We start from the raw sequence: 22284 nt of genomic DNA, 5'->3' as shown, positions 1-22284 counted from the left end.
ATAAATAAGACTCCCTCCTGCATCTCTACCTGGCCTTGGACTTTTAATCCTTACATAACCCACAGCGATTACTAGAAAAACTATAGTTGGTGACCAATTTTTAGGACACTTTTCAAAACTCTAATTTAAGTCTTAACAGATGCCATTAGTGGATACAGAAGATAGTGTTGCTGTTGATGAAAGCTAAAGTCCTCAAAACTTCTGCTGAGACGGTTTAAAGTCTCTCCTTGTATAGGATGGTCAGAGGGCAACAAAGTCCTCTCACCCCATCCACACTTTAGAATTACCATCCTCTCCCTCTGCAGTCCCAGCGAAGCATGGGCATGGAGGGTGTGCCCAATGGTGAGGAGCAATTATTCACTGTTCTCAGTCCTCTTTCATTTCTTACTGCTCAACTTACAAATGAGAAGAAAACCACATCCTTTGTACCCTCAATATATAGAGTGGGTAAAGAACTAACACAGATTTTCATGGTGACTGACTTGATGTGGGGATACCAGCCACAATGAGGAACTCCTGTCCGTTTCTGGCATCCTCCCTCTCCGTTGCCATTTTTCTCCTGCTAATTCCTGGAGGTAAGACTGATTCTCCTCATTTCCATTATAACCATTAAGCAAAGTGGAGCAGGCTTTCAGTGAACTGGAGGCAATGTTAGCTAAGCGTAAGAGCAGGTTTTTTGTTCCTCAAGCTTTAACATTCTTTCTTGGATTCTGGATCTTTATTTTAGAAGGAGAAACATCCTTCTTTCCTCTTTAAAATTTCTTCACCAAAAAATAATAGAACCACCGTGCTTATTACTGCCAATTTATACCTTGAAAATTACCCAAAAGAGGCCAAATTTTTAAAACAGCCAAATTAAAAAAAAAAAAAAAAAAAAGCAAAACCTCTTGGGTTAAGAGGGTGCTATTTATTTAATAGTACCTTTCTGGAAAGGCTTAGTGGTGTTCAGCCTTTCTTTCTGTAGAAAATGCATAGGTAGTGTTTTAATGTTTTATTCGTTTTTGAGAGAGAGAGAGAGAAAGTCAGTGGATCCAAAGCAGGCTCCGTGCTGACATGAGGGAGGCTGATGTGGGGCTCGAACTCACGATCTGTGAGGTTATGATCTGAGCTGAAGTCAGATGCTCAACAGACTGAGCCACTCAGGCGCCCCAATGCATTGATAGTTTTAAATAAAATGTAAAAACCTGACTTAGTTACCCAAAACAAATTAGGAATGATTAGAAATTCTATCATTTCTCTAGGCTAATGTGTCCCTGAGAATGTCCCCATGATGACTTTTTGGAAGAGAGAGCTTTGGTCTATGATATTTTGTATTAAGCTCATTCTTTCATACATCAACTAGAAACCAACCTGCCTGGTTTTATGTGAGCTGCACAGGCATCAGTTAGAAATGCTGTGAGACTCACGGCATTGTCACAAGACAGGTTATAGCCCCCGGGTGGCTTTAGGTTTTCCTTGCAAACCTTCAAGAAAGTGAGGACTGCTCTGGGGCTGCCAGAACTATGGTGACAAGTAAGGACCAGCCATGTGTTTCTCTCTGGGTCCATCAGCTTCTAGAGGTACGAATGGTGGGCAGGGGCGGATGGAAAACCTGTCTCACCAGGAATTTCCAAGGACGTTCTGTGGTTTAACTTGCACCGGAAAATGAGAAGAAAAATTTTAAAATAACAAGATTGCAGCATTTTGGGGATGAAAGGGTAAGATAGGATAAGCAAGGCATAGTATAACTGTGTTCAGACATGTTAAATCCTCGACAACAGCGAAAACAGAGCAGATGAAAAATCCAATCATAAATCTTTTCTTCAAAGGAAACAAGGGCTTGCTCTACTCTGCCTTGTTTCCTGTGGTCAGAGAGAGCACTGTGGGCCGGTAAAGGGAATAGACACCGCACATCAGGACTTGATACTCTAGACCAGCAGTCTGAACCCTCCCACACATTAAAATACTCTGGAGGGCTTTTTAAACAATGCTAGCACCCAGCGCCAGCTCCAGAGATTCTCATTCATTTTGGTTCTGGGTGGAGACCAAGAGCTACTAGTTTCCAAAACTTCTCCCTTGCTCTAAACCCTACTCCTCAGCCTTATAGGAGTGGTTGGTAGCAGGAGATGTTGACTTCTTTTCTGAGGCTGGTGTATGTGCGCACCAAACAGGGGACCCTGAAAAATGAAGCATCCTACTGACTGATTTCTGCGGCCCAGAAGGTTTAAAGACACACCTTTTGAAATCTTTACATCTATGACTCACCTAAGGAAATTTTGAGGTGTGGGTGAAGTTCTCTGCATTCCTCTAAGTTTCTTATCTTTTAACTTCTAGAGCCTAGGATTTCCCCTTCCCAACACACTTCTGGAAGCGAGAGCCATTCGGGTCGCTCTCTTCCCCTTCTCTCTCTCATTACTTGTATCTTATTGTGGATTGGGCAGTGAGTTCACTTTATAAATGGAGTAACAGGCCCTGTGCCCTTTTTAAGAAACGATGCGACTCAGTCAGTAGTCAGGAGACATATTTTGGGAGAATCTAAGAACATCTGATGGGGGAAGGTGGAGGACTCAGAGTAGATCACAAAGACGCACAGTCCCTAAACCAGCATGGATCGTGCGCCTTGTGTGTAGGTCCCCTGTTCTCTAATAGTGAAACTATACTCCGGCTCTACAGTCTTGGAATTTTGACTAAGGCACCATTCTCTCCTTATAGCATCTTCCCTCTTCCCTTCTCCTACCTCATTGGAAAAGGCCTTCAATGAAACCCCGTGTTTCAGTCTGCAGGTTGAAGGGGAGCCTCGGGTGCAATAGATATTATTCTCTCAACTTATGAATGAGGACAGTACACATTTCAACAAACAGAGATCTCCCAGTGACCAAAGAACGTATAAGGGAGGGCACAGCTAAATGGTACCATATCAGTTTGTAACCTGTGGTTTTTATGCAAGGGCCTGAGGTGAACAGGGCAGTTCTCAGGCTTCTAAAAGCTTTTGCACTTCCCCAGATTAATACTCAGCCAGAAGGGAGGAGGGAGGAATGCATATCGTCACTAGCATCTCCTGTCATAACTGTTACTGAAGCACGACCGGTGCACAGCTCTCTGCCCTTTGCAAGCCCCGGGGCCTGAGGTCAGTGGTTGTGACAGATTTCCAGCCTGATAATCCCTGGAACTTCCAGTGGCATGGCTCGTGTGGGTGCCCGAGCAGGGCCCTCTCAGGGAGTCCAACAGGAATGGATTTTACTTTCAGGCGTCTGAACACCTGCATGGGATGAGGGGGAAGGTGCTCTCATCTCTGTCTCTTCTCCAAGCAGGAAGAGTTTGTCTGGTCTTGGAAACATGGCTTGAGGTAGAGCTCTTTGGGGTGGGCACTGACATGAGTTGCCTTTTCCTTTTTCACAGATTTCTGTGTAAAAATTATTGGAGGATATCAAGTGACTCCTCATTCAAGACCCTACATGGTGCTACTTAAAGGAGAAAACATCTGTGCTGGGGCTCTGATTACAAGAAACTGGGTATTGACTGCAGCTCACTGTACCCTGTAAGTGCTCGAGTTTTAAAAAATGCTTGGGGAGATATGTTCATTTGGGGGACTCTTAACAAAGAGAACAAATCTCACTAAAACCACAGGAAGTTCATGTATATCTTCATTTCACTTAGGTCTGTGGGAAATTGCTCTACCCCAGCAGGGAGTTAAGCCCAGACTCAGCCGCACAGAAGCAGACCGATGGGGAGTCCACAGGGAGCACCCACACATTTCATGCAGGACTTCTCTAGAGCTGCTGGTGCCAGCTGCTGCAGGGCTTTGCTTCTAGTCTTGACTTCATGACTCGAGAGAATGAGCCATAGTCTAGAAGGGTACAACTAAAGTGTCCCCTCAGGAGCCTGAGCACAACAGTCAAATAGAGAAGGCTTGCTTCTAATACCTTCCTGTTCCCCTAGTGAACTTCTCTCACACCTCAGCCATCTCTTAACTCCTGCTACTACTACCTTCAGACGTCTTCCAGGCTTGGTTTTTCCTCCATTCTCTAAATCAAACCTGTAAACCTGCACGGTCCATTGTGATAGAGAGCCACTGTCATATTGGTTATGTAAATTTACATGTGGCTCTATGAATTTAAATTAAAGTTAAATAAAATTACAAATTTAGTTCCTTGGTGGCCCTAGCCACATTTCAAGTTCTCCATAGCCACATGTGGCTAGTGGCTACCACATGGGACAGTGCACTTGGATGGAACATTTCATCTTCAAAGTGTGCTCTACTGAAAATACGGTTCTAGTCTCTTAGGTGAAACTCACATCAGCTGATGGAATGGAAGAAAATTGTGTGTAATGGAAAAATAGTGTGTAATGGGAGAAAAAAACACTGGAACTATCTGTTTGGTATAGGTTGTGAATGACGCTAACCTTAACTATTAATACGCCAGAGAATATTTTTTTATTTTTTTGTTAAACTTTTTTAATGTTTTATTTATTTCTGAGAAATAAAAAAGATAGGATATCCACCTTTATCCTGACTAGAGAAGAATCCATTGTGTATATAGGCCACATCTTTTTTTTTTTAATCCATTCACCTGTGTGGTTTTTTTTTTTTTAATATTTTTTATTTATTTCTAGGAGAGAGAAAGAGCGTGAGCAGGGGAGGGTCAGAGAGAGAGAGAGAGATACAGAATCTGAAGCAGGCTCCAGGCTCTGAGCTGGCAGTCAGCACAGAGTCCGATGCGGGGGCTCGAACCCACGAACCTTGAGATCATGACCTGAGCCAAAGTCGGAGACTTAACAGACTGAGCCACCCAGGCGCCCCCAGAAAATATTTTTTTAAATAGGCTCCACATCCAACATGAGACTTCAACTCATGACCCTGAGATCAAGAGTCGCATGCTCTACTGACTAAGCCAGCAAGGCACCCCCTAAGTATTTCAATTTTATTAACCAAAGAACCTTTAGCATGGAGTAAAAAAAAGAACCCTGGGCCCCTCCTTCAGGTCACGATCTCCCACCCCAATATACACACACTCAATGCCATGCAAACAGGGTCCTTCATTGGGCAATCATATTTCTAGAAATTTTCCCATTTGTTACAAACCTAAGCCTTACAAAGATCCTTCCAGTGCATTTCTCTAAACTATCAGGTGCCTTTTGCTTCTGCGTCTAGACCCCTGAGAACTTTGTGTTCCAGTATTCTGCAACCTGAATTCTATCACAGCTCAGGTCACTTAGGAGGCACAGCACTAAAGCCCCAACCCATGCGATCCCAGATATGGCTTAGTTGCTATGGAATTCTCTTGTTACTTGTTTTTCAATGAACTTAGTTTAGCATGTTATAAAGAAGCTGGTGGTAATAATGATAAAGTGTACTTCTTACTCTTCAAAGTACACTTTTTTTTTCTTTCTGAGCCACAAGCAAATATTTCCACAGCAAGTATATTTACAAATGAGACAGTAAAACTGATCACTTAACATGCTCTGCTACTGATATAAAGAATGAATCCAGTTAATAGTATTGTGTCTCTTTTCAGGAACAAAAAGTCCCAGGTCATTCTTGGAGCTCACTCAATAACCAAGAAGGAGCCAGAGAAGCAGATAATGTTTGTTAAGAAAGAGTTTCCCTATCCATGCTTTGACCAGGAAACACATGAGGGTGATCTTAAACTTGTACAGGTATGTACCTGTACATAAAAGTCATAGAAGCTCCTACAGTCTGGCTGCCAAATGGAAATTTTTCCCTCGGTGCCCTATAGCTATAGACTGTAGCTACGTAACGGGGTCCTTGGAGGTTGGGCTAGCATGTGACCATTTAAATTGCCTCATTTTGTTAAGTCTTCATGTTTGTCTTCTAACAGCTGACCAAAAAGGCAAAGATTAATAAAAACGTGAGTATCCTCCTCCTTCCTATAAAGGGGGATGATGTGAAACCAGGAACCATGTGTCACGTTGCAGGCTGGGGGAGCATTCACAATAACTCACCTCAGTCTGATACTCTGAGAGAAGTCAACATCACCGTCATAAACAGAAAAGTCTGCAATGATCAAAACCACTATGATTATAATCCTGTGATTGGACTGAATATGATTTGTGCTGGCAGCCTCAAGGGTGGAAAAGACTCATGCAATGTAAGTAAAATAAGATCCCAAATTTGAGCTATTGAGAGTAACTCATGCAGATACAGAACGTATAACATCATGCTTTGTCTTGTCAGGGCAATGGCTTCTGCAGGGTCCTAGTGCTTTGTTTAAAAAAGAAGTTTGATGGGTGCCTGGGTGGCTCAGTCGGTTAGGCATCTGACTTCGACTCAGGTCATGATCTCACAGTTCGTGGGTTTGAGCCCCGTGTCAGGCTCTGTGCTGACAGCAAGCTCAGAACCTGGAGTCTGCTTCAGATTCTGTGTCTCCCTCTCTCTCTGACCCTCCCCTGCTTGTGCTGTCTCTCTCTCTCTCTCTCTCAGAAATAAATAAAAACACTAAGAAATTTTTTTAAAAAAGAAGTTTGATAAAATGCCAGTCAAACAAATTAACGTTCTCAGCTTAAATAAGTTGTTCATCAGAAAGAAGTTTATTGCTAAGGCATGGGTTGATCGAGTACATCTTGATTTTACAAAAAAAAAACCCAAAAAACTGAGAAGCAATTTTTTTCTCATTTTTCATATGAACAGACACAGATCTCAATTTGACAATATGGAACATTCAGGAGAGCTGAAGTCAGGGTTCGTCTAGGGCCTCCAGTAGCCTTTCTCCCAGCTCGGCACTCCCTGCAAAACTGTGCTGCCATTTACCAGAGCAAGTCTGAAATGCCTGTCATTCCCAAGCCTGACTAAGGATCTCAGGCTGGACTGCACAGCTTCCTAGAGCTGAGCTCCAGCCCCAGGAAACAATCCCCACACGTGACCCAAACAGAGAATGTGCAAGCATCCATACCACAGTCCCCAGAGAAGCAACGGAACAGGGCTCTGCTGAAAGACGGGAGTAGAAAAGGCACCCTACAAAGCTTTTAGCTGAGTTTATCATTTCTCACCTGTCCCAAGACCCTGTAGAGCCTCCTGTGAAGAAAGGAGTTGCCTCTGAGAGATCCAGAGATCTTTTCTCTTTCCATGAGTTTGTCTAAACATGGGCAGAATCTGAATGGCTTGATTTGAGGGACAAGGCTAGGCAAATCCCAGGAAAAGATGACATTTGTCTTCTGCACCTTTGCGCTTTCGTCCTTTGTCTTCCCTCATCCCTCCCCTCCCTTCAGGCACCACTTTGGCAATCCAGGAACCCAGAACCTTCATGCCTTTGGAACCATATGCAACACCCTAAAGCCACGGCAGAGTCCCAGTGTGCCTGTCCCCCTCTCAACAGCCACCCTTTGCCGTCAAAACTTAGCCGTCTTCTCCTGTTCCCTCAATGCCCAAGACCCCTCCGAAGTGGCTGTTGGATGAATCAAACCTGAGGTGCTAATGATGAAAATTTCAGGCACTGCATGAATAGACCTACCCAGGAGGGGTCCCAGGCTTGCACATAGTTCCTTAATTCATACACTCATAAGTCTAGTTTTTGCCTGAAAAGGAAGGATTGTTGATGCCTTCACATGGCTGGGAGGGGATTGGGCCCTCAGAGCCTGGTGCTCGCAGAGCTCCATGTACGTGCCTCAGTGGCCCTCTGTCCAGCACCACCAGTCTTTCCTAAAGCCAGAGCAGTGAAATGGCCACTTCAGACTCTAGATCTGAAAACATTTAAATATGCTGATTCTAGAGTTCCATGAGGGAAAACAGGGTCACACAAGTGGATGGCACAGGACACATAAAGCATTGAGCAACGGCCAACTGAAAGGTCTCTGCTAGTGAAGTCCCTTAGCTTCGAAGTGCGATCACTGGCTTCTGAGACCTCCCGTCTAGTGTCAGATGCTTCACAGAGACTTGGGGGAGAAATTTCTATCTGACAGAATCAAGGGAAAAGTTGCTTTGGTTTTGTTCTCTTTAGGAAAACAATCTGCTGGAGAAACTAGAAAACCCATGATGTTTACCCTTTGCCTCAACATCCCATCTGCATTTGACTATTTTACCTCTTAAGTTATTAAGCATTTTAAGAAAATGACAGGGGCCTCTGGGTGGCTCAGTTGGTTAAGTGTCTGACTCTTGATTTCAGCTCAGGTTATGATTTCCAGGTTGTAGGACAGAGCCCTCTGTCAGAATTATCTCTCTTTCCCTCTCTCTGCCCCTCCTCCTCTCATTTTTGCTCTCTCTCACAACAAATAAATAAACATTTTTTAAAATGACAAACAAAGGGTTTGTCTTATCCATTTTGAGAACGAGCACAAGCAGGGGAGGGATGGGGCTTGGTGGGGGGGTAGTTAGTGAGAGAATCCCAAGCAGCCTCCACATTGTCAGCCCAGAGCCCAGTATGGGGCTTGAACGCAAGAACCGTGAGATCATGACCTGAGCTAAAATCAAAAGTTGGATGCTCAACCAACTAAGCCTGCCTCAGGAGGGTTTTCCTGCTAAAGCACAATCAGTCTCAAAATTAGTGGATAACATGAACAGTAATACAAGTTTAATTTCATGTTCAATGATTTATAAATAAATTAAGCCAATTTTTAGAATACTAAAATATTTGCCAACATTTTGGGCTTCTTAAAAAATGTTTATCCATTTTTGAGAGAGAGAATGTTAGTAGGGGAGGGGCAGAGAGAGAGGGAGACATAGAATCTGAAGCAGGCTCCAGGCTCTGAGCTGTCAGCACAGAGCCTAACGTGGGGCTCAAACTCACGAACCATGAGAGGATGACCTGAAGTCGGACACTTAAGCGACTGAGCCACCCATGCGCCCCTAACATTTTGAGACTTAAAGCACTAATTTTCATTTAAGTCAAGGTTGGTTTTAACTCCACGTTGAATGTTTTATGTTAAATGGAACTTTTTCCATTCTGCTAGTGATTGTGTTCCATGCTGATCTCCATTACCCGTCTTGTGTTCCTCCAGGGAGATTCTGGGAGCCCTTTGATATGTGATGGTACTTTTAGAGGCGTTACTGCCTTTGGCCTTCCAGGGAGATGCGGAGACCCTCAAGGACCCGGCATCTATACCCTTCTCTCACAGAAATATCTCAACTGGATAAATAAGACTGTGAAGGGGCAATTTACATAACTGTATTTCATTTCATTTGCTGTCACCTGTTAATCTTATAAATAAAATCAGTGTGTGTAACTGTACCCATTTCTCTTGTAACTTTAGTGGGTAGATCTGCATTGGCAAAGTAACCGTGTGGATAACGCAAGGGAGAGGTGAGGAAACCAATGTCACAATGTCATCCATGTGTCAAGTGACACGCATGCTTTGCTTGAATTATTCACTACCTCAGTGGGGCCCAGCAGGAGTGACAATAGGGTCAGGTCTGTCTGGTAACAAAAACAGCAATGGGCCCAGCAATTCTGCAGGAAACAGAAACAGCCAGGCTGGAGCATTTGAGTTAGAAGAGGAAATGCCTTACGGTGTTTTCCAAAGGCAGGGGAGAAATAGAAAGTAAAATTCTAGGGGACAGAAATGGAACACTTGGACAAACGAGGAAAGTATACAAGAAAAAGTCACCCTCCTTTCTCATTAGTTGGTATTTAAGCCTTAGATTATCTAGGTGATTTCTTGGTTCTCTTCGTCCCTGAACCTGGGTAGGGCCAATCAACATGGTGGTTATGGTGGCTGCCCTCACATACTAGGGAGTCAGTGCTCAAAGTTTTCCTGAAAAAACCTCCATGTTATTCAGCACATTGAGCTTGGTGGATAGTCATCAGTCCAGCAACCCCTTCAAGATGTGATTATGTGAATGGACTCCTTCAATTTCCATCAGTTCCTTTAGAAGCGTACATGTATGTGCACGCACACACAATGTGTGTGAGAAATTCAGTGAGACCCAGGACATAGTATTCTTTATATAATCTCCATAGTGATACTAATATGCAACTAGTGATGGGAATCCCCACACTAAAAAGTGAGGTCTGGTGCTGATATCTAAAATAGAGGCTCTGAGATAGTCACTAAGATGATATTGCAGATACCTTCTATCATCCCTAATTTCCAGTTAGGATTTTAACAGCAATGAGAGGATGGAATAGTCCCTACTGGCAACATTACAGATTTTGAAGTCCACTTAAAAAGTAGTTTCGTGGAACCGTCATCCATTGCTGGTAGACGTGTAAACTGATACTTCTGAGGAAAGTTGGCAAAGACTACTTAAAACTCAACAGACATATATTCTATGATCTAGCCATTTCACACCTCAGTATTAGTGCTTTGTTCAGAAATGAGTGCTTTTGTTCACCAAAGAGATGTTTAAGAATGTGCATAGCAACTTTATTCTTAAAGTTGAAACTGAAAATAGCTCAAATATTCATCAGTAAAATGGATAAACAATTGTACATTTATACAATGGAATATTACACAGCAATAAAAAGAACAATCTACAGATACATGTAACAATATGAATTAATCTTACAAACAATATTGAGTGAAAGAAGCTAGACAAAAAGAATAAATAGAGTGTGATTCCATTTATCTGAAGGTTTGCATAAGACAAAACTAATCTCTGGTGATAAATGTCAGAATAATGGAGAGGTGTTGACTGAGAGTGGGTACAAGGAAGTCTTTAAGGTACAATAAATTGTTCATATCTTGATCTGAATAGTATATTAATATCAAATGGGTGATAAAGACTGATGCCAAGAGTTCAAACCTAGGTACCATCATCTCAAAATACTTCCTGGAAAGGTTTGGACCTAGCAGATGAACAAAGAAAGGGAAGAGAGTAGGCATTCCAGACTAGAAGAAAAGCTCCAACAAAGGCACCAAGGCAGGAAATCACAAGACTCAGCCCAGGGTCAACACAGGAGATGAGTGTGGATTAACATTTAAAAGATGGAACATGGGGGGCGCCTCAGTGGCTCAGTCAGTTAAGCGTCCTGCTTCAGCTCAGGTCACGATCTCACTGTTAGTGAGTTCAAGCCCCGTGTCAGGCTCTGTGGTGACATCTCAGAGCCTGTAACCTGCTTTAGATTAGTCTCTCCCTCTCTCCCTCTGCTCCTCCCTCACTTATGCTCTGTCTGTCTCTCAAAATTAAACACTGAAAAAATAAAATAAAATACAAGATAGAACATGAGCACCTGGGTGGCTCAGTCAGTTGAGCGTCCAACTTTGGCTCAGGTCACAATCTCACAGTTGGTGAGTTCAAGCCCCACGTCAGACTCTCCACTGTCAGCATCCAGGCCGCTTCAGATCCTCTGTCCCACTCTTTCTCTGTCCCACCCCTGCTCATGCTCTATCAAATAAATAAACATTTTAAAAAGGTAATTTAAAAAAGAACAATGGCCTAATTGAGCCTAAAAAAAGGCTTAGCAGTTATCAAATCCAAATTCCTATTCTTAGAAATGTTGTAACACACCAGGGCCATTCAGTCAGTTATGGCAGAGCCAAGGTAAGCACAGGTATCATAAGTTCAGGTTCTGGGCTCGGGACCCGAAGGTTGAGGTGAAGGGCTTAGGTAATATGGAGTCATTGGAAGTTTCTGAGCAGGGGCCAGAGGATATCACCACTGTGCTTTTAGAAGTGTAACCTAACAGTGGTGTGGAGACCCATGAAAGATAAAGATAGGAAAACCATTTAGAAGTAATTACAACAGAGTGGTCATCCGGTATTCAGAACATGACTAGGCTGAAATGAGAGAGAGAGAGAAAGAGAGAGAACAAAAGGTAAATGGAGTAAACATGGAGCAGAATAATCAGGAGGCTTCCTGAGTGATGGGATGACCAGGATAAGGATGAGACCATGAAAGGGGACAAGAAAGTCCTATGGAAGATCTCATTTTGAGAGGAAACAATATGCATGCTTAACATACTGCTTACCATATAGTAGGATTTTAATCAATATTTGTCAAGCAAATCCGTTGTATTTTTAACGTATTGAGTTTGAGCTAAAGATAAGAAAGGATCTCAGAAAGGAAATATCCAGAGGCAGTGTGAGGCTGGAATTTGGGGGGAAAAAAAAGTCAGGTGGGAAAAAGGGGTTTGGAAATCTCTACTATAAATATTCTGAGTATAGCAGTGGAAATGCATCTCTAACAAGGAAGAGATGGAGAAAAAAGACGGAACAGGAGAAAGAAGAGGAGGAGGAGGGAGGGGAAAGTAGAGAGAGAAGAGGCGAAGACAAGGTCTGGGAAACACAACAGGAGGAAGCAGAGAAACTAAAGCAACCTGAGAAAGAAAGTCAGGAAAACAGACATTGACCGCAGGAAAAGCACTTTATCCTGTTTGATCCTCACCACAACCCCGTGGAGAAGACAAGGCCAATGTCATCATTCTCGCTTCGAAGTGAGGAAACTGGAGCTCCCAGAGGGGCTGAATGACTCGCAGCAGTCCCATACACAGGCTGTGCCGTCAGCTGCAGCAGAAAACACTCGGGTCTGGTCTGGACTCAAAGCCAGGTGCAGCACTCTGCCCCCGTGGCCTGTGGGAAGAAGGGAAGACAGATCATATCTCACATGACAAGAGCCGTTGCCAAGGTGCGAGCCCAAATCCCATCGCAGGATGAAGGCTTCTCCCAAACCTGCCATGTCTGGAGCTCGTGCTCCCACGGAGCCTGTGCTGTGGTAAATGTTCGGGGCCAACTGTGGTCAGTACCCGGAAGTGGCTGAGGTTTTGCTTTGCCATTTCCCTTTCAGACCTCTTCCCCCCTTGTACTAGTTTCCTTGGGCTGCGGTAACAAATTACCAGAAACTGCCCGAGACAAGAGAAAAGTATTGTCTTACAGTTTTGTTTTCTTTATGCAGCCATCATGATAAAGGAGACCGCATATCGATGCACGTGCTACGGACTGAGGAGACAAAATCAAAGGCCAGAAAGTCACCTACTCCCCCTTCGAAGCTTGTAAATTACAACTTTGGGCGGCTGAGGGGAAAGACAATGGTAAGTTTCTTTTCTTCTGAAGTTAAATGGGTGAGGCTTCTCTAACTGAATTTTCCCCCCAGAGAATCATGACTGTGGTTAACAGAGTGAGACTAAGGAAAGGCATGACCACAATCTAGAATAGCCTTCTTCCAAACTTTCTGACCACAACTCACAGTTCAAAACTACATTTTATGTAGCGACCGCGTATTGGACACATACGTGTACTGCACAGTGTAACAAAAGTTTCACAAAATAATACCTACTTATACATTTTTTCCATTCTATTGTATCCTATTTCATTTTCTTAATGCTAACCACATGACATATCTTTGTGTAACACCCACTCTGCTAAACATTTTTGAGAAATATCACATATGGAAGATACTATTGCATCAGAGATGAGAATTAGCGTCTAAGGCCTCAAAAGTAATGGCATCTTCAGTCAGACTGGCTAAAATGAGCAAATCAGAGAACTCTAGATGCTGGCAAGGATGTGGAGAAATAGGCACCCTCCTACACTGTTGGTGGGAATGTAAACTGGTACAGCCTCTCTGGAAAACAGTGTGGAGGTTCCTCAAAAAGTTAACAATAGAACTCCCCTATGACCCAGCAATAGCACTGCTAGGAATTTACCCAAGGGATACAGGAGTGCTGAGGCATAGGAGCACATGTACCCCAATGGTCATAGCAGCACTCTCAACAATAGCCAAAACATGGAAAGAGCCCAAGTGTCCATCCACGGACGAATGGATCAAGAAAATGTGGTTTATCTATACCATGGAATACTCCATGGCAATGAGAAACAATGAAATCTGGCCATGTGTAGCAACATGGATGGACCTTGAGGGTGTTATGTTGAGCGAAATAAGTCAGGCAGAGAAAGACAAATACCATATGTTTGCACGTATAGGAGGATTAGGAGGAACTTAACAGAGGACCAAGGGGGAGAAGAAGGGGGGAGATGGTGGGGGAGAGGGAGAGAGGCAAACCATGAGAGACTCTTGAATGCTGAGAACAAACTGAGGACTGATGGGTGTGGGGGGGAGGGGGGAGATGGGCATGGAGGAAGGCACTTGTCGGGATGAACACTGGGTGTTATATGGAAACCAACTTGACAATAAACTATTTGTAAAAAAAAAAAAAAAAAAAAAAAAAAGTAGTAACAGCATCTTCTCCAACCACATGTTAAGAGGAGAAAAGGTTAAATATACTCTTTGGAATTCTGTCTAATATCAATGAAAACAATTCACAAAGCATTATTAAAGATGTTAAAGAATTTATGGCTTTTTTTTAATGCTTTTTTTTTTTAAATTTATTTAGAGGGAGAGACAGAGCGTGAGTAGTGGAGAGGGGCGGAAGGAGAGAGAGAGCGCATCCCAAGCAGATTCCATGGTCAGTGCAGAGCCCAGATGTGGAGCTCGATCCCAAGACCCTGGGATCATGACCTGAGCCAGAATCAAGAGTGAGACACTCAACCAACTGAGCCACCCAGGTGCCCCAAGAATTTATAGTTTGTTAAAGCTAGAGACAAAAGAAAAGGTACCGGTTAAGTTCATTCTTTATTCCAGATATCAGCAAATTTACTCCAGTGGCTATCAGATGTCCCAACCTGGCTGAAGGATCTAACTAGCTACTGGAAATGTAGTTTTGTAAAGAATCAAAACTTGACTAAAAAGGCTTGATTTAAGGCTTGATTAAAAATGTTTCTCTAATCAGAAAACATCCCATAAACTGCATGTCTTATGATTTGAAATATACAAAGGGTCAACTCATGACCATCCTACACTCATGGCTGGCCCCCCAGGTAGCTCTATCAAGAACTGCCTACATCTGTATTCACCAAATCACACGATATAAAGATATAAAGGTCATTCTGAGGTCAATCAGAGGTCCAGTCAGACTGATCAGCAGAAGCAGGAAGTCTTTCAGGGAAGGGTGGTTTTTGTTGCCAAATAACATGATCAGAATCTGCAAACAGAGCCAACATATTACCACCATCTAACATGGTATATATTTGGGGTTTTGTCTTGTTTCTTCCCACAAAAGTATAGTCTCCATGAGGGCAAAGATAATGTCTGTCTTGTTTACATGTATATTCCCAACACCCCCCAAAAGTGCCTCACACATGCTAGATGCACATTAAGTAAACAATGAATAAATAAATCCCAGGTACTGACAAGGACACACGTTGTATGTGAAGAGAAAGAAGACAGGAAATGTTATCAGAAGCTACAAGAGATTGGATGCCACACTTTGTTGCGTCATCAACCATCATTTCTATCTTCGTATTTCCCAGGGCTGGGTAGGAAGGGGATACCTATTCACCCAGGAGCCTCCTTGAACATTCAAGATTGTCCCTGAGAGGATTTAAGACCCTTGAGGACAAGGCCTAGGTCTTGCTCTCCATCATGGGATATTCCTTTTAAGAAACACCCCATAAATGTTTCTAGAACTGCACCGAGAAAGAGCCATTTCCTGACTTGAAGGGGCAGGTGAGCACCAGAGCCTCTTGGTCCTCAGTGGTCTTCCCTCAGAGAACAACATCTTGCCCTTCTCACATTATTTTACCTCCCACACGTTCTAGCACCGCTGGTCCTTCTGCAAAGTAAGGTGAGATGACTTACAATACCAATTCCAGAGTTCAAAAACACAGTTTAGAAACTGTCCCTGATCATTCCTGTTTCATCCACACAGGTATTCATAAGAAGGAGAAGACATGACAATTAAAAAAAATTTTTTTTAATGTTTATAGAGAGAGAGAGAGAGCATGAGCAGGGGAGTACCAGAGAGAGAGGGAGACACAGAATCAGAAGCAGGCTCCAGGCTCTGAGCTACTGTCATCATAGAGCCCAACGCGGGGCTCGAACCCACGAACTGTGAGATCATGACCTGAGCCGAAGTTGGACACTCAACTGACTTAGCCACCCAGGTGCCCCAACATGACAGTTTTAAGTTATGAAAAATCTTAGTCAAATTCAGAAACACTCATACATGCGACAAGGTGGGGTGGGTGTAGGCCTGTCTCCTCTGACAAAATATCTACTTCAAAGAGCCAGAGGAGAAAAATCTTTCATTTAAGGCATTTCCTGTTAACGACACCTCACTTAGCTATAGACACGTGGCATTTTACTCACCTATTTACTTACCGAAAAATCCACCCGACCTGGCCAGACCCGGACAGGCCCACACAGTCACATCGTTCTTAGGAATACCTTGGCCACTTGCAATCTCCTTTGTCTTTGGTAGCCAGATTAGGGAACAAATCTGTAATAATCGCCCCCAAAATACAGAATTATGACAATGTCTGATTTATTATGAATGTATTTCAACTGACTCTAGGTGGTGTGCTCTGTCCACATGCATCCTCCAGTCCGCAGCTGGGGTTAGGGTGTTAGAGGAATGCCATTAGTTCTAGGAAAGTTTATCCCAAGGCAACAAAGGACTAAATATACAAATAGGTTTAGGTGCAAGGAACCCACAAATTTAAGTAGACTAGCACACAGTCAAAGCAGTGCTGAAAAAAAAAGGGGGAAATGTGGAAAAAAGCTGGGGAGGAAAGGACACACAAATTAACTTTTGACTCACAGATAAAGGTTTTACAGAGAGAAACTCTTGAGAACTGAAATCCCTATAGACTCAGCAAGTTACAGAGAGGTGTGTTTGGGTCCTCGGCTCTCTGATGAACCATTTTCACAAGGTTCTAGAAGAGCAGAGTGAAGGTGAGCTCCAGCAGAGACATTTACCTGTGAGTTCATACTTGGGGTCTGGGTAGTTTGCCCAGTATTTATGTCCAAGATATGTAAGCGTCCATCCTTCATTCCGCCTCCAACAGCAAGGACTGCAGACTGCCAGGGACACCAATCCACGGCCTTTAAAGTTCAAATAAGCACACAGGCAGGTCAGCCCTGGAGAAAGTGAGTTGGGGAATGTGCCACACTCAGGTAAGCCGAAGTGCCAGAGGTCTGCATGCACCACAGCTCTCCTGGGCCTCTGATCGAAAGGCAGGAGCCCTGGCAATCCCTAGAGGTTACTTCCTGGGTACTGGGGATCACCTGTTAGGTGCCTTCCTCAAATGTTGCTAACACTTGCAAATATTTTTAAACAAAGAAAAATCACCCCCAATAATATGTTCGAAAACCTGCACTAAATGTGTCCTATGGGGCAAACATCCACTGCTGGAGTAAATGATATGCGCCCCTAGAGTCTGGTTATGAAATGCAGCTTTTCTTTCCTTTGTCTCCCTGTGTCTTTCGGTTCTAGGCCAGAGAAGAAAAGACAAAAGGGATCCACACATGATTGCTCGCAACTCAAAAGCTCTCATGTGTTTCAACTCCTCATACCTTTCAGGAAATAAAACTGCCTCTGACTCACTTATTTATAAATGACTATAGTTAATTCTGAAAAATAAGATTTAGTGTTTCATAGTTATACTGATAATTGAAATGATGACCAATGGTCATTTTAAAGGACGTTCTAACAAATGTCAGCTTTATTTATCTGTATATCCTGATCTATAGATCCATCCTGGGATAGGCTGTCACAAGCTTGGCTTGCTCAGGTTTCAGAAACTCTTGGTTGAATTCATTATATTTCTGACAACAAGGCGTTGTTTGGCTTGGCTTGGATTTTTCACGTATTGGGTTTCTGTTTGCTTTATTTTGCTTTATATTTTATTTGCTGACAGAATATTTTATATACATTTTCCCTAGATTTTTTTTCAGATCATTAATAATGGCCACTTGGACCCAAAATCATTCTTAATGTTCTGTGGATATTAAAATCCACAAGCCAGAGTATTGGGCCACTACTATTCCTTAGCAGCAGGTACTATATATTATACCCTCTATCAGGAAACTTCATGATACATTTTTAAGTTCTCATTCCAATAAATTTGCTCATAGTTAATAAAGTAGAACCATTTCTTTGCTCTATGACTGATAAATACCCCAGGACTAGATTGAGGCCAACACATATATCTATGTCACCAAAGGAATCAAAGTATGGATTTTTTTTTTCCACTAGAAGTAAGAACTTAAAATACAGAGAAATAAAAAATATATATTATGCAGAGCATGGTGGAATATTGACTTAAGCGTGAAGCACCCTTCCTCCTCCTTCTGGTAATGGATTTTCTTTCATGGGTGTGAGCTCATGACTCATGCCTCACCAGTCAGTGTAGCCATCTGTCTGGCCGCAGTTATCTGTTGAGAGATGAGAATGTGTCCAAGTTCACACCAGAGTCCTGCCTGGTACTTTTCTACCAAAGTTACAGGGAATGGTAGCTTCTTCATCAGTTTCCATCTGGGAGAATCTGAATTTAAAGCTGATAAGAGCTATCTTGCCCACAGAATGGACTCTGAATAAAGAATGAAATGAAACAGAGACAGCAGAGCCAAGAGCCAGAGAGAGAACTCTAATGACATTATTTAAGGCCCTAGATCCAGACAATATTTGAAACAGCTGTATGTATCTGGTACTCCTCAGTTGTAAGAAAAAATATATTTACTTTTTTGCTGAAGCTCAAGCTTAACTCTGGTTTCAGTCACTTACAAACCACAAAATCTGATGCATGGGAGGTATAAATAGGATTATCTTTGAGGAGAGTAATGGCAAAATCCAAAACAAATTCTGGGTGAAGAAAATCTCAAACCACTGGCTTAATGGCTTTGTTCTCAGGTGCGAAGGATACTCAGTGATCTCTGAGTAAAGAGCAACTTGGAAAGCGACTGGCTCCCTTACCTTGACTGCTGTAGGTTGGGGTATGACTTTCAGTGGTTGAACGTGTGCTTTTGCACCTAGGTCACTGGGCCATATAGTCAGCAATCCGTCACTACAGCCACTGGAAAGCAGCCGGCCATCAGGGGACCACTTCAGAGCACACACGGCTTGTTGGTGGTGAACTGTTCCAACGTGATGCTGGGCTGCCCGGACATCGTGATGATAAACACGGCCCAGCCTCGACCCACTGCACAGAGGTAAAGGGGCAGGTTTCTTAACAGAAAACTTGAACCCTGTTGCTAATAAGCATTTGAAAACATGAAGGAAAGCATAGTTCACACTACCAAGAGACCCCTCAGGACAGATTTACAGCACAGGTTTTGAACATTCTTTGGGTTAATAAGGATAGAGCATTCTGCCTGGGTGATTGTTTTCACAAGTGAAAAAAAAATTGTGTGGCAGAGTTTCAAATCTGGATATCGAGAGGATATCCTTTTATAGATACTTCTAATGGCTTTGCTAGGATGCAGGCAGCTATGGGAAAGATTACCATATCTTTTCGGGGATGAGTTTATGTACCAAACCTAGGAAATAATACCTTCCTGGAATTCAGAATATTTCCTCTTGTGCCAATGAAATGGTTTTAGTATATATACTAAATATATTTTAGTAAATATATATATTCATAGTAAAATGTCAAACATAGAAATGTATTGTGTCCTCTTTCTATTAAGCTACAAATCCATTATTAGTTTTTTTAATGCTACAATATCTAAAAAGGGTATAAAACTATCTGATTGTCACAGAAAACTGCAGTATGATTCAAAATCAGTGGATAAAATCTACTCTTAGTGATTTGGATCCAAAATGGTAAAGATCCTACCACTCTATCAAAGTTAATGAACTCTTTCTGAATGAATTTAATATTCTCCAAGGAGCAAGTAAATAACTGCCTTTATTTATTTCTGAAATTTCTCAAAATCCAGTATCATATTTAAAAACTATTCAGGCACCACACTTAGCATTCTGGTGAACAATACGAGCTCTGCAGCCAGACAATGTGGGTTCAAAGCCTTTTACTAACCATGTGGCCTCAGGCTAGTGTCTTCATTTCTTCATTAAGAAAAGTGCAGGGGGAAGGTTAGAAAACACTTTATAGCATTATTGCAGGGATTAAAACACAATTACACACGTAACGAGTACAAGCCTGGCACACAGTACTCCAAAAATGTTCACTGCTATTATTATAAGAATCTGTTCATTTTCCTCATGGATAATAAAATTACACTTAAACAATGCAGACTGAAAGGAATTCAAATATAGAACTGACCTCACTACAACAACTTCTCACAGTAAATGATTAGCCCTTTATATGGTATTTTGTTTAAGTATTTTTAAGTTGGGTTTATAAACACAAGGTATTAAAATCTCATATGTATATCTTAGCCACTTAAAGAAATTATAAAGAGGCTTTGGAATTTATTTAATTTAAACCTATCTTAAGAACTGTGGTATAGGGGCACCTGGGTGGCTTATTCGGTTAAGCGTCTGACTTTGGCTCAGGTTGTGATCTCACGATTCTGAGTTTGAGCCCCGCATTGGGCTCTCCACTATCAGCACAGTGCCTACTTGAGATCCCCTGTCCCCCTCTCTCTCCATCCCTCCCTACCACCTCCCCTCTCAAAAATAAATAAACATTTAAAAAACTACAGTAAAAAGATGAATGGCAATTATTAAAAGCAATATGTATTTAGATCAATGATGTAGGATCATTAGGACAAGTCACCTAACTTTTCTGGTTAAAAAGAAGTAGTTAGACAAAACCAGTAGTTTTCAGAAATGATAAAGCATCAGCATCTCTTTGGAAATTAGAAATATAAATTATCAGCGCACCTTCAGACCTACTGAATCAGAAATTCCCGGACGCCAGCAATCTGTGCTTTTAAGGAGCCCTTCAGGTGATGCTGTTGCATGCTCAAGTATGAGAACCATGGAATTGACTTACCTATGAGTTTCCTTCCAGCTCTGACATCTGTGGGTCTATGAACTGGAAATGTACCTCAGAAAGCTTAACATATTCCAAATTATTGATCTTGATAGGAATAAATACTTGCTTTCAACAAAATATCCCTCTAGTAGGTATTACTTGGTACAGAGAAACTTTTTGCTTAAACAGAGTTTTACATGTTTATCTGAACAATGTAGCGAATCCTGAGCCTCACTTTCCAGTACTAGCATATGGTGTAGGCCCACAGCCACCATGGTACCTGTGGCCCCTGCACCACTCACATCACCAGAAGATCAGAATATCTGAGAGGGTAGGGTGATAACTGCTACTAATAGCCTGTTTAATTTTGGTTGGTTTTGATTTTGGTTTCAAACATTACAGATCTGTTCACTCAGCCCCTATAATCCCTTGATGATACAAATATAATTGGTTGCAATAAGATGCTTCTTACCTGCTAAGGATATAGTGGTTCCAGCTCAGAGCCCCAACCACAGACAAATGACCGAGCATATTTCTCAGCCGCTTTTTAGTTACCACATCCCATAGCTTAAAAAAAAAAAAAATTAACAAGCAGAGTTATATAGTGTTGACTTTTCCACAGCCCACTATTTTCTCAAAGTCCTGATAGCCAATTAATGTTGATAGAGCCAGTCGTTGTACTAAGGGAAAGCTCAGTCATCACCTTTAACCCTGGGCAGCATTTCTCAACACTACCTGTACACTCCAGCACATAGGGAAGGTGCTATGGATGCTAGCCATCCCGATTTAATGATAGAGGTAGAATCTGTGGATATAACTTTTATTTTAAAGCTCCCCAGGTGAATTCAGTGGGCAACCACATGTTGAAAATGGCTTTCATACTTTTAGTTTCTTCTAAATTGTGGGAATTTCATATCTGGAAATCCACCGACAGGCTGAGAAGCTCCTTTTCTGCCACTATACATGATATTCTGACCCATATGAGAAAGAGAATTTTGTTATCAGAAAAAAATCATGATATAACCTTAATAGCATCCAATATCACTGCAGAGGTGAGAAAGCAGTGAGTGCCATCTATGGCCCTCCAAAGTCATTGAACACATGGGAAATATTGTTTACACTATTGCTAATAATAATAATAATAATAATAATACATGAGGGGACCCTGGGTGGTTCAGTTGGTTGAGCGTCTGACTTCGGCTCAGGTCATGATCTCGCAGTTGGTGGGCTCAAGCCCTGCATCAGGCTCTGTGCTGAGAGCTCAGAGCCTGGAGCCTGCTTCAGATTCTGTGTCTCCCTCTCTCTCTGCTGCTCCCCCACTTTCACTCTGTCTCTATCAAAAATAAATAAACATTAAAAAATTTTTTAAAAATACATGAGAAATTAAATAGATTGAAACTGGGTAAATTCCCACTTCAGAGAGCCTATCAGAGAAAAAATTCACTTTTTTTAAGTAACTCTACTCCTGATCATGGCTTGAGGTGAGAAAGAAAAACTGAAGGTTATCTTCCCTTTCTCCAACGTCCTAACACTGGGGTGTCTACAAATCCAATTTTAACTCAAAAAGAGAGAGAAAAGATTTTTAAAAAGGTAAATATAGAGTTGCCTGGGTGGTTAAGCATCTGACTCTTTATTTCAGCTCAGGTCATGATCAAGAGTATTCTTTTTTTTTTTTTTTTTTTTTTTTTTTTTTTTTTT

At 42.1% G+C, this 22284-nt stretch overlaps 2 protein-coding genes across 2 annotated transcripts in view; one reads left to right on the top strand and one right to left on the bottom strand.

Moving 5' to 3' along the window:
• The first annotated feature begins 481 nt into the window (after positions 1-481).
• GZMA (granzyme A) lies at positions 482-9116 on the top strand. Its single transcript, XM_039244537.1, has 5 exons — positions 482-575; positions 3379-3517; positions 5496-5637; positions 5820-6089; positions 8932-9116. Exons 1-5 carry the CDS (start codon positions 506-508, stop codon positions 9094-9096), a joined length of 786 nt encoding a protein of 261 aa, XP_039100468.1. The 5' UTR covers positions 482-505; the 3' UTR covers positions 9097-9116.
• A 3100-nt stretch (positions 9117-12216) lies between these two features.
• CDC20B (cell division cycle 20B) overlaps positions 12217-22284 on the bottom strand; it is a 46269-nt gene continuing 36201 nt past the window's right edge. The window contains exons 11-15 of the mRNA XM_039244525.1: positions 21059-21153; positions 18621-18846; positions 16625-16750; positions 16028-16145; positions 12217-12441 (exon numbers count right to left, since the gene is read on the bottom strand). Coding sequence (XP_039100456.1) covers positions 12290-12441; positions 16028-16145; positions 16625-16750; positions 18621-18846; positions 21059-21153 — 717 coding nt within the window. The 3' untranslated portion in view covers positions 12217-12289. The remainder of the gene's footprint in view (positions 12442-16027; positions 16146-16624; positions 16751-18620; positions 18847-21058; positions 21154-22284) is intronic.

This window comes from Hyaena hyaena, unplaced genomic scaffold (assembly GCF_003009895.1).
Source record: "Hyaena hyaena isolate Hyena2069 unplaced genomic scaffold, ASM300989v1 scaffold_241, whole genome shotgun sequence".
NCBI classification, from domain to species: Eukaryota; Metazoa; Chordata; class Mammalia; order Carnivora; family Hyaenidae; genus Hyaena; species Hyaena hyaena.
The sequence above is the reverse complement of the archived record's forward strand: the minus strand, read 5'-3'. Positions and strand labels throughout refer to the sequence as shown.